This window comes from Gavia stellata, chromosome 2 (assembly GCF_030936135.1).
Source record: "Gavia stellata isolate bGavSte3 chromosome 2, bGavSte3.hap2, whole genome shotgun sequence".
NCBI classification, from domain to species: Eukaryota; Metazoa; Chordata; class Aves; order Gaviiformes; family Gaviidae; genus Gavia; species Gavia stellata.
This window is the reverse complement of record NC_082595.1, coordinates 58,398,049-58,410,859: the sequence shown is the minus strand read 5'-3', so window position 1 is coordinate 58,410,859 and position 12,811 is coordinate 58,398,049. Positions and strand designations below refer to the sequence as shown.

At 40.3% G+C, this 12,811-nt stretch overlaps 1 protein-coding gene across 3 annotated transcripts; it reads left to right on the top strand.

The window, feature by feature from the left end:
• The first annotated feature begins 432 nt into the window (after positions 1–432).
• Positions 433–10,315, top strand: RWDD1 (RWD domain containing 1). 3 transcript variants are annotated; one of them, XM_059834308.1, is made up of 7 exons: positions 433–546; positions 2,361–2,426; positions 3,679–3,809; positions 4,822–4,965; positions 5,890–6,022; positions 7,562–7,624; positions 9,418–10,315. In XM_059834308.1, exons 1-7 carry the CDS (start codon positions 471–473, stop codon positions 9,528–9,530), a joined length of 726 nt encoding a protein of 241 aa, XP_059690291.1. In that variant the 5' UTR covers positions 433–470; the 3' UTR covers positions 9,531–10,315. The 3 variants fall into 3 exon arrangements, with proteins under 3 accessions (XP_059690291.1, XP_059690300.1, XP_059690307.1); XM_059834317.1 differs by having other exon boundaries at positions 449–546; positions 3,712–3,809; XM_059834324.1 differs by lacking the exon at positions 433–546 and having other exon boundaries at positions 2,400–2,426; positions 3,756–3,809.
• Positions 10,316–12,811: the final 2,496 nt, after the last annotated feature.

Below are 12,811 nucleotides of genomic sequence, written 5' to 3'. Positions count from 1 at the left end.
GGTGCAGACGATGAAGGCGGCATTTTTCGAGCACGTCAGGTAGAGGTGGGCAACCACACCAAGCCCGTTCTGCCCACGGAGATGAACGCCGAGCAGCAAGTACCAGAGTTAACTGGCCAGAGGGCACCGCACTTGATCGCTCTTTGCTAAGGCCACCGAAGATGAGTAAGGCCAATCATTTGTACCCTCACAACCCCTCTCAGCTCAAGCGCGCCCGCCCATAACGGCCTCCCGCCTCCGCGGAGGTCGCGCACCACGGCGCGCGCGCGGCCTGCTTGCCCCTCGCCGCCCTACCTTCCTCCCCTTCAGCCCAAAGGCATCCACCGCCGATCGAGGGCGCGCGCGGGGACGGCGCTAGGCATGCCTAGCCGATGCCCGAGGGGAGCGTGCATGCGCAGGCGGGCGGTGAGCGGCGGCGGGGGCGTGGCTTCGCGGTGCGGGCGGCCCATGGCTGTTGGCGGCGGCGGGCGATGATGACCGACTACAGCGAGGAGCAGCGCAACGAGCTGGAGGCCTTGGAGTCTATCTACCCGGACTCGTTCACCGGTGAGCCGCGGCGGGGCCGGCGCGTCGCTCCGCCCCGCCGCACGGCCGCGGCGAGCCGGTGTGAGGGGAGGAGCGGGAGGCCCCGCCGGGCGGCAGCCGCCCCCTGCGCCGTGCCTGCCCCGGCTCCTTCGGGCGCCTCCTTGCCTTCGGCTGCGCGGGTTGAATGCTTTTCGGGGTTTTCTTTGGTTTCCCTGGGCGGGAAGACGAAAGCAGTTGATGGCGCTTCTCGCCAGGGTCTGGGTTGCTGGCGTGGCCGATGCCAGCCTCAGCGGCGTCTGACGCCGTCGTGCAGCAGCCCAGCGTGGACTCCCATTCCTGTGTCCGAGCCCGGGTTGTGGCTGGTGGAGGGATGCTCTCTGGACAAACCTTTCAAAAGATGCGGCCCTAGGTGGAGATTGGGGAATTGGCTTGTGTATTGGCCGGTTTTCCTTTCTGGTAACAGCTTCTCACAGCCGTGAAGCACGGGGTGTTTTGGGGCACTTGAAGATGTTATTTACTCCGTAAGTGCGTAGCCAGTATCTGCCTTATTCCATTGCAGATCTATGGTGGAACAAAGGCAAGCTTTAACTCCCAGGTGCGGTATGTTCTATTGCTAGAACTTTCATATGATGGATATGTTCGTTCGTCAGATTTTCGGGACTTGCTGGTTACCATCAAACAATTAAGAGCATCTACAGTGCCAGCTAATCCAACGTGATTTATGGTGCTCAGTATCCAAACAATTTTAACGGTGAAAAAACCCGAGCATCTTCTGTTTCCTGCCAGCACAGTATCTTACTTGACAGTAATTTCATCACACAGACATTTGCCCAGTACATTTGCCCGTTGCTTTCATCTGAAAATCTTTTAGGTTCTTCAGTTTTATGTTAAAGATACATGAACTGATCAGTGGTAGCTGGGCATGCTGAATCACTGATGCTGATATGGAAGTAATATACTTTCATATAGCCTCTGCTCTGATGCCTACTCTGAGTTACTGTTCATTCATGTAATGCTTTTATACCCAAAAGAAGAGGGAGGAAAAAAGATGGTAGTAGTACATTAGCAATTAGGCAAAATTCAATTAATACTGTGAGAGCATATATACTACATTGGGCATAGGTTATAACAGTGATACAGAGCAGTCCTTATTTGAGGATATGGTCTGCAACCCACAATTGTGTGATGACGTTTGTAATCTGTGAAACTTTGGATCACAGGGCTTGCATTTTGTGTGTCTAGAGCTGCTTGTTGACTGTCTTCTAGCTGCCTCATTCACACAATTTCATTCTAGTACATTACTTCAGTAGTACATTCTTGAAGGAAAGTACTACATACTTCTTTTTCGTTTTAAGAAGCATTTGTTACATTAAGCTGTCCTAAATCTAGATATAGGTGCAGACATACTGTAAAAATAGTCCAGGGTCAAGAGTGCACTGGATGCTCATCGCACATATCTAGCGTAATAAAGCAAATTAGCTTTGGGAGCTTTCTGCACACATTCAGTGCGCTAACATAAGCCATTTGATAGTAGGTAAATTTGCACTTTTTGGAAAAGTGAAAACTTCCAAAAGAGAAAACTTCCCAAAAGAGAAACTTCTTGGTATTGTTGATGTTATATGCTCTCATTCAAAGAGCACTCCAAACATCACATCATATGGAAAACAGCTGTTAATTGAAAAACATTTTTTAATAGGATAAAAAGGCCCTTTAACACTGTATGCAGAGCTTCCTTGCTTCATTAGTCCTTGAGAAGTTCAGTTTTAATGATGTGAAGAAGTGGTTGTCTGACTTAAGGAATCTTTCTCTGTCTCTTGGTTTTTGTCTTTGAACAGTATTGTCAGAAAAGCCAACAACTTTTACAATCACTGTGACATCTGAAGCGGGAGAAAATGATGAAAGTAAGTTGATCGCATCTTAAATGTATATAGGAGGAGTTCCTGAGTAAGCCTAATTCTGTTGCCAACAACTAGGTATACCTCCACTTAAGTCCTCTTAGGGGCCTGATCCAGCAAGCCTTCCTCAGAAAACGTAGTTTAAGGATTCTGATGATCTGTATTTAGTTTACAGAAATGTTACCCTCTCTCACTAGGGCTGCTTTCTGACATGCTGTATCTCAAATGCTTTGTAGCAGAGCTTCAAAAAGTATGGGTTGTCATCATCCCCGTAGTAGCTTATAGCCATGTTGTGAGGTGATTTTTTTTTTTCTTCCTAGCAACCGCATGTATATCAGCCACATGAGAGAGTTTGAGTCTGTGTGTTGTGAATACGCAGCCCTTGAGGAACAGTTACAGAGCAAAGAGCTGTGGGTCCCAAGTCTCCCTATGTAATTGTTGGGTATCAGTGGTTGCATGGGCTTGCTGTAAGCAAGCCTTGCTCTAAGTAAGTTTGAGAGCTGCTGTTCTGGGTTACTGTATGAGAAGGAAGAAACTAGTGCTGTCTCCTTCAGTTTTAAAGGAGCAAGTCCTGCTCGGAGCAGGTGTCTCTATTGAAGAGACTGCAGGGCTGCCAGAACTGTGAGTCTGGAACTGAAGGAAGTCTTCTCCCTGGTATTCTGGCAGGATGCGTGAAAGGAACTTGCTTTTCTGTTGCCTTATTTCCATGTTATCCTAGCTCTGGGTGGCTTCAGGTTGAATGCGTTCTCCTTGGGCGGTTCTCTGCTTAGTAACTTCTACTGGACGTTGTGTCCATGCTATTATGATTTATGTGGAGCCCTGGTACCCAACATAGAGGTTGATACTCCAGCCAGGCACACAGAATTTAAAGGATTAATATGCTGAGATTCTTCCTAGATCTGTTGTTAGGACTTTTCCTCATTTTCTCCAGCTTTAAGTAGTATATGAGGGAAAAGAAATTACTGCTCTAGTACCCACTGTACCACAGAAGGTTTTCCAGTCTTTCTAAAGTCTGTTCAGACTTTAATAGCCTGTAGTAGTTTATGTAAGGGTAAACTTCATCATCTTAATTTCTCAGAACTCTTGCATTATGTTTACATCTGTTCATATAGTTTTAACATCTGTGTAAGATGACTGTTCCTTTAAGACAAGAATATTTTATGTTTTAAAATCTTTAGGCTGCTGATACAATAGAAGAACATATGACTAAAGTTATATAGAGTTATCACCATAAGAATATGTGGTTTTTATCTTGTAGCTGTCCAAACAACCCTTAAATTTACCTATAGAGAAAAATATCCTGATGAAACTCCACTTTATGAAATTGTCTCACAGGAGAATCTTGACGATAATGACGTCACGGACATAATAAAACTACTAGAACAACAGGTAAGGAAAACTGAGTATTGCAATTCAGCTTGATATCACCTCACGCTTTAGCCAGAATTTTTCTCTCTAATCAGTTGTTTTCTGAGGTATGTGCTACTGATTTGAAACCTATTTCTTACTGTAGGGACTGACTTTTAGGTTTGAGTTTGGTAAATTACATTATTGAGGTAAATTATGTTAATGAGGTAAAATATAGGGCTAATTCAGTGTGCACAGGTACAATAATGAAATGGAAGTGCTCTAGGGCTTCCCCTCTTTTGCAATTCTAGCTTAAGGTGAATTTGTTTAACTGTATATATAGTATTTGTGGAAATAAGCCACTTCAATTTTACTTGGAAAGATTAAAAAATGCTACATTGATTCTTGATTCTTTTTAATAACATGACTATTTGGGGGAGGGGATCTCTTCAACCTTTGGGATTGGTGACATTGTGAAGGAATGAGAAGGAAACACTTCTTTGGTTTCTGGAATTCTTGACAAGTCCTCCCTGCCTTAAAATTGCCATAATATGTTTAGTAGGCATTCTTTCTTTTCAGTTTATTTCATATAACCTTCCTTCCATCAACTGAACTTTTTTGTTTTTCCTGGAAAACTGTTGCACTTCAAAGGGGCATGTAGTGGGATTAAGGAACAAGCCATTTCAGGAGAGGAGAGGTTCTGAGTGACTGTTGCCTCTTATGATTTATGATATTCAAATCTTGGAGTTGTATTCCTACTATAGGTCTTGTTTTATTCATGAAAAAGCCTTCCAGATGTCTATAATATGTTGATAACCTGAACACAGGTGTTCATCGTTGGTGTTTTGCTGCCCACCCATTTGGGGATAACTTTAACTGGATTAACTGGCCAATTGACTTGAATGCTACAGCGAGCTTTTGAGACCGCTGCAGAGTGCCTCAGCTGTGTTATCTGCATTTGCACAGCATACTGCTTTCTAAACATACTTACGCATTCAGCTGCTGAAGGTTTGAGGTTCTCCTTCTGTTTGAAGTTGCCTTCTTTGTGTTGTAGGCAGAAGAAAATTTAGGAATGGTAATGATCTTCACCCTAGTCTCAGCAGTACAGGACAAATTAAATGAAATAGTGGATCAAATAAAAACAAGAAGAGAAGAGGAAAAGAAACAGAAAGAAAGAGAAGCAGAAGAAGAAGAGAAAGTATGTAAAATAATGTTTTTAACTAAAAATTTCCCACTTTTTTTTAAATGTGTGGGTTTTATGCAGGAGCAATTCTTGGTTGCAGTGGGAGAGTAGCATCTATCCCTGTCATGGTTTAACCCCGGACGGCAACTAAGCCCCATACAGCTGGCTCGCTCACTCCCCTGCGGTGGGATGAGGGAAAGAATCAGAAGGGTAAAAGTGAGAAAACTCGTGGGTTGAGATAAGAGAGTTCAATAGGTAAAGCAAAAGCCATACACGCAAGCAAAGCAAAACAAGGAATTCATTCACCACTTCCCATTGGCAGGCAGGTGTCAGCTATCTCCAGGAAAGCAGGGCTCCATTATGTGTAACAGTTACTTGGGAAAACAAACACCATCACTCCAAACATCCCCCCCTTCCTTCTTCTTCCCCCAGCTTTAGATGCTGAGCATGACATCATATGGTATGGGATATCCCTTTGGTCAGCTGGGGTCAGCTGTCCCAGCTGTGTCCCCTTCCAACTTCTTGTGCACCCCCAGCCTACTCGCTGGTGGGGTGGTGTGAGAAGCAGAAAAGTCCTTGACTTAGTGTAAGCACTGCTCAGAAATAATGAAAATATCCCTGTATTATCAACACTGTTTTTAGCACAAATCCAAAACATAGCCCCATACCAGCTACTATGAAGAAAATTAACTCTATCCCATCTAAAATCACCACAATCCCAAAGTTGATATAATTAAAACTTAAGGACTAAAATATACTTTTGTGCACTTAAGTGATTCCCTCCCTCCCCCCCCATTTTCTAAAGCAGTCTTTGCAGAAACATATTGCATGTTCACAACCCCTTCTAGCATTATTTCCTAAGCAGGGGCAGGGATTTTTCCCAAATGAAATGTGTAGCTTCCCAAATTGTGTTTGCAGCCTTGTTTTCTGTTCTTTCAGCAACGTTTTCATGGCACTCCTGTTACCATTGAGAATTTCCTAAATTGGAAAGCGAAGTTTGATGCAGAACTCCTAGAAATAAAAAGGAAAAAAATGAAAGAAGAAGAGCAAGCGGGCAAAAATAAATTAAGCGGTATGGTTTAAAACTGGTCCTGAAGTTTTTGCAATGTTACCGGCCTATAATGACAAGCCTAAAAGTAATTTTTACGCTGAAAGATGATGGTAGTAAATAAACTCTTAATGCAGTAGTTTATTATTGTCCTCCATGTTGCATGAAGTCTTTCTGAGTGCTGATTTTGGGTTAAATACAAAGCTAATAGATTCTGGATTTCTGCTGAAGTCATTAAGGTTCCCAAGCTGCTTCAGTTTTGTACTAGACAGTATACCACTTGGAGCTGCTAATGACAAGCATTGTTCTGGCAGAAATATGTTAAGCAAGAGAAAGAATCTACATCAGGCAGTTTATTGATTTGGCCTTTATTGCACTGGATCGTACAGTGACTTCAGATTATTTAAGCGCATGTAGGAGCTTGGGATGCTGTTGCTGGACTGAAGCAACACAGAGGCTGGCTGCTGCATGTGACACTCTTATGATGACTAGTGAGAATGGCTCTGATATCTTGGGGAAGAGCTTGTCGTAGCAGTGATTTCGGGCTCTGTGTTTTACAGACCACAATTTATCCAGCAGAAAGCCAACTCTGTATCCAGTGGGCAAAATGTGGAGGAAATTACTTTTCTTATGAGAACCTGTAGGTAAGAGTTAAATCTTGGGCATCCTCCTCCACAGTCTCCATGGCTTAGCTTTGGACTGGTTCTGCTGTGATGTTGGATCTACTTTTTAACCTGATTACTTGAAAAAACGTGACCAATGTGATCGTGCTGTATCACTGTTATCTTTCCTCCTCCCTTCTGAAGGCTTTTGAAACTTTTGGCTAGTTTTGATGAAATTTGACAGAGGTGGAAGTTTTAATAGGAGTAAGTTTCACGAAAAGCTGTACAGGGTAGGGGACATGCTTGATTCCCCTCTGAAGGGAATGCATTTGAGAATCTGCAAAGATGAGATAGAAGCAGCCTGATTTCTACTAGTTTTCCTGTTCTTAGAATTATTGTTAGCATGCTGTGTCTATTTTCCTCTATACAAGTCTAGTTTATGGAAGCTCCTCTTTACAGAACTAAAACCAGGCTTATGCTCAGATGCATGAGTGTAACCCCAGTAAAAGTAAAAGGTGTCTTAAATGTTTTACCATGAACACCACCCAGTCTTGTTGGCAGAAGCTTGCATAAGCCATGCAAATATAGATGGAAAACAGGTAGTTTATGTGGAAAGAGTACTGAGCTTTTCTTCCCCTACCTCCCAGTTAGAAAGGCTTCACTTTGCCTTGTGTGATGTCTGTGTGTAGGAGCTGGTGGTTTCTGTGCAGATCCAAGTTGCTTTTCAAATGGGGAGGATATATGGAACAAGATGGAGGAGGCAGCTAATTTCCTTTCCAGTTCCCACAAAGGATTTCTTGTGGAATGCAAGATGAGGACTAAAGGAGTAAGGACTGAGCAAAGAACTCAAATTGGTTAATTTGAAAAGTCTGAAATACATGTGCTATTATTGTCTTAGGTTGATAGTTATTTCAGAATTCTACTTGCTTATGTATTATTTTTTATTTTATTTTATTTCTAGGTAAACAGCTGTTTGAAATGGATCACAACCTTGACACCTCTGACATCCAGTTCTTGGAGGAAGGTAAATTTCTGTTTCCACAACTGAAAGACAATGGCTTAAAATAGGTCAAAATTCCTAAGCAAAATCTGTATTATATTTCTGACTTAACATCTTACCTCAGTATCACTTCTACATCAGAAGAACTTTCTAAGTACTGTTTTGCAGATTGAACAGAAGTGATTTTAACTTCTTTCAAAACCAAACAAAACATTTTCAAGATGCTGAAGCGTATTTATTTGCAGTTCTGAGCTTGAGTTAATCTAATTTCTGTTGCTTCTATTCAAGTGTTTGGACTGGAAGCAAAGGCAAAACAAAAACAAAACAAAAAAAACCCACAACCAAAACCTGCTTTTTCTTTTTTTCTAATAGCCAGCCTTCTTACCCCTGATTTCAAGCACAGACCTTGAAATTCTGTCTCCTTCTCTCTGAACCTCAACGCCAATAGTAAACATCTTGTAGGTCAAATTAAACACTATTTGTCTCTCTGCAACCCAGTTCTTCTTCATGGTTTTATGCAGATTTGTCTATTATCTTACCGAAAATACCTGACCTGCTACCAGCTGAAAATTTGTAAGCCTGTGCCAAAAGATGTGAAACTTGGAAAATCTGTTGGAGATAAATCAAATAAATCTACTCACAGTCACATACCTATTTCATTTTCCGTACTGCCTTCTAGTATCCTAGTTTAAAGGACTGATTTTTAAGTTAAGGCAATTCTTTAATGAAGCTGCATTATCTAGTGGTATTGCAAAACACACATTCAGAATAGAGTCAAGAATTTTCTCTGCAAGTAAAAAATTTAAAAAAGAAAAGTTTTTTTATGAACATCAGTGAGTATAAACTTGAAATGGCCGTAATGGGGGAGTTGAATTTCTTTTAGTTAGAGGGCATAATTTAACCTTGTCTTTCTCCAAAATGCCTAAAGTGAAGACGGGTTATTGATGGAACATTTGGCTGTCTCGTGGGAGGAAAAGACCTCTGTGTTTGGGCTCTGTGCCCAAATGACTTGGGATTAATATACCAATTTTTAATCCTGTTGCTACCGGTGATTAAAAACTCCTGTCCTTACTGCTGCTTGCGTTCTATCAAAAATACAACAGGTTACTAACTGCAATTTAATATTACAATACCGTGTAATAAGTAATACTAATTTTCCCAGCTTAAACAGTATAATGGCATTATCTTTTAGATGGAAAGAAATGGTTATAAAGGCAATGGTTATGAAGGAACAGAACCTTATTCAGTGGCCGGAAGATGCCGCTCTTGAGATACACAAATAGAACAGCAGTAGTCCTCAAGTGTGATGCTTAGGTCAGCATCATCTCTTTCAGAAGAAAATGTGAAAGCATACAAACTTTCATCTTGCTTTTAAAATTTAAATCTGCAAATGAATGTAGATATGTAAGTGGAGTGTAAGGGGTTATTTTAATAAACCTTATGTGTTTCTGTGGCTGTGATAGTAGTAACTATTCCAGCTGCTGCGCGGTCCTGAGTTCCTACTTCGACAGTACCTGGCAGAAAGAATCTGTCCTTCTGGGAACTATAAATGTTAACTTCACTCTCCCAATGGATTCTGAGGTCCTGTGTGACATTTGTCTTGACTGGGTTTTGGCGTGAGGGGAAAAAAGCTTCACTTTCACTGTAAAAAGATAAAATGCAGTATTTACTTTTCCGTATCTATTAGATATATAAAAAGCCAAGTAAGTTAACAGCAACCTACACTGAAGAATGAATATGAAAGTGTTGTGTGTATTGTTGTTCAGGTACTGTTTTCCTACTTGCATGAAAATAAATTATTTTCCTGTTCTTTGCAGCGGGAAACAGCGTGGAGGTTGATGAATCTTTATTCCAAGAAATGGATGATTTAGAGTTGGAGGATGAAGAGGATGACCCTGACTACAACCCTGTTAATTTAGATAGTGATTAGACTTTTTTGAACTGGCTCTGTCATCAGTATGGACATGAGTAAGGAGAGAGGGGCAGGCAGGAAAGCCACAGCATCTGTGGTTTTAGTAATGTGTATCAGTTTTTTCTTTTTCTTTTTTTTCCAAAGAGAAAATGCAAAATATTTTAAATCCAGGAGAATGGTCTTCTGATGACTTTCATCACAAATAAATGTACTTCAATATTTCAAATGAAAAATTTAAGGACTATTGATCTGTCTGAAAATGCTATTGTATTTTCTCTTATTTTTTTTCCTTCCCATTTCTGTAACTGTCTTTTGAAGAGATATGACAACGAGCAAGATGGAAAGATGTTATTGCAAGCGCTAAACACACCTGCATCTGAAAGCTGAGCAGCTGTTCTGCTATCTTCCACCTAGGATATACATGGGCAGCTTTGGTGAATAAAAGGGATTACATACTATGCAGGGTTTTTTTAAAATTTTTTTTTTCTTCTGTCTAATCTTGTAACACTTCAAGTAATGGTAGGTTGGGGCACCAGAACCGATCAGCTGTAGATAGGCAGCACTAGTCACCTTTTATTAAGGCACAGCCTTATCAAAGTCTAACGGAAACCATTTCCATATTACCAGAGTAAATTTTTTTGCTGCAGTTGAGGATAATAGTTTCCAAATGACTAGCTCAGGTCTGTAGGAAAAAGATCAGAATGAGATTAAGTCCTCTTAAAAGGTTTGGTTCATTTATTCAGAGAGGGGTATTTTTATGTCGAAGTTGTGCATCAATGAACTTCCATGGTGGGGTGGGGGGTGGGGGGACCAACCATGCTAGGAAAACTAGTTTGCTTTTGGCAACAGACTGTATTGAAACACTATCAGTGGAGTGCAGTACCAGGATTTATAGAGTACTTACAGGTTTGAATGTAATGGGTGTTGCTTTAGAAGCACCTATTGGCAGCCCATAAAGGTTAGCACAACACACAGTAAAGCTACACATCAACTCGTGGATGTTAACCACCCTGCAGAATTGCTTATGGAGCTAATGGCTTGATGTTAGACTCCTTCTCCCTTCCCACCTCTAAAAAAACCCAAAACACTGCAAGAACTGTGGTGTTTAAACATGCTGTGTTTGAGACTGCATCAGATGGAAGGATGATGGTATGGATGAAGGTTTCAAAAGACAGGTCTCCAAATAGAGAACCACCAGGCACCTTGATCATTAAACACTGTGTGCTGAATTTTAGAATACTGTTAGTAGACTGCCTTAACTGTGCCAGCTTCAACTTTTGAAGAGGATTGCACTAAAGTATCACAGTGCTTAGAGGAATAATAAATTTATGAACTTTAATATTTGGAAATTCTGAATTCAAAATGAGAAATTTAATTCCGGAAATAATTTAATGTTGTGTGAGATTCTCTGCTTATATCACTTGAGAATATCTGTTTAGGATGATCTCCTTTAACATGTTTCAGTAGTTTTTTTCTTTTTGTATTCAAGATGAATTAGTTTCTAGTAGATAGAAATAAATGTTTAAGTACCCTGTAAATACTTTTATAAATTAACCATGTGCCTTTGTTCCTACTGTCCTTTATTTGATCTTTTTAATTTTGGCTACTAAGAACTCTAGACAAGCATCTAGATTTCAATTATAATGTATGTTTCAAAGCAATAAGCAGGATCTGTGTTTCAGCAGAGTTACCAAATATATTAAAAAATTGTGAGCTAATATGATATTAAATCTGACTTTTCCAAAGATACGGTTGGATTGAAAGCTTCATAGTGACTACATCCAGCTTCCTGTGTAATTGCTAGTATGCTTTAAAATGCTCTTCAGCACTGAACTTAATTTACTTCTGGTATGTCTCAATTCAGCTGCATAAAAATGTTTAACTCTTAAGACTGCTTTCCATTTTCAGCTATGTATGTTTAAAACTAGCATTTCTTCCTAAAAGGAGTGAATTAGTTCTCTTTAAATCTGGAGTGAATCCAGGCATGCTTTGTAGTCTGTGCAAGATGTGGTAATCTGAGAAAATTTTCCAAGTGGGTCACTGACAATCATCTGCCTATGAAAAAAAGTTTCTCATTAGTGGTATTTCTAGATTAATGAGATTTTCTAGTCTGTTTTCACAGTAACATATTTATTGGTTTTCATGTAGAGGATGTATAGCTTAAAAATGCTAAAACTTCAAGTTAAAATGTGAAAATATGTTTTCATGTTTTCACTGGTACATCTTATATTTCAAAGCAGAGGAAAAAATAAGGGTTAAAGTGACAAAAAATTGCATGAAGTCTGTTCCTCCAAGACTTTGGAACAAGTTTCAGTGACTCAATCTGAACTTCAGATTTGTTTAGCTTTATTAGCAATTAACATCTGTGAAATAAAAGAGAATTTGACTGAGTCAGCTCGGCTATGTTTGCATGTTTTAGTTTGCTGAAACGGACTGAGATAAGGGGTTTTTTGATGGAAGAAGTTTAGGTGAGATATTTAAAGTTTACTTACACACTTTGGATTAGATTGAAGTCTAATTCATATTAATCTAATAAAATTCCATTGGTAAACTTTGGATTTTTAATAATTTAGAACCACGGTGTTGACAACCTTTGTTGTACCTTGCTTTTAACTCTCTTAAGTCCAAAGCTTACCCTGTAATGCATGTAGGGAGGTTATTATGAGTTGCAACACTGCACTACAACCAGAGCTAATTTAGTTTCGGTCATGCTTAACTTTTTGAATAATTGGTGCCTGAGCTCTATTAAAATTCAGAGGATGATAGCTGCCACATCAAGATGCTGTAGGCGTACAATCTCAGGGCATGCTGCAAAGCCTAGGATTTCACATCCAAATTATGATTGCATTATGATCTGTAAACAAAAGCTAGGGGTAGTATACTTTTTTGTCTTGTCTTTTTTCTTTTTCTAATATGTTAGTAATCAGTGTATTTTGGCCAAAAATGGGGAGCTTGAAGTACAATTCCCATGGGGAGAATCAACCTCAGTCTGTCTTCTAGGAGACTTACAACCATCAGGCTACCTGCAGTTTTTAGTGTGGTTGCTGAAATAAATTCAAAGCTTGTTGGACCAGACAGTAGACTCTGCCTGGATCCAAGATGCTGATACCCTAGATTCTGAGAGAAGGATTTGTCATGGGAGTGCACTCTCTCATGTTGCAGAATCTGACAGGGTCTGAAATACTACTACTTCTTTCTGTTGTTTTTTGTTTGGTTTGGGGTTTTTGTTTGTTTTGTTGTGGCAAACTCAGCAAAAGGCCTGTGTTGGGCTTCTGACTTTGAACTAGCTTTATCTTTTC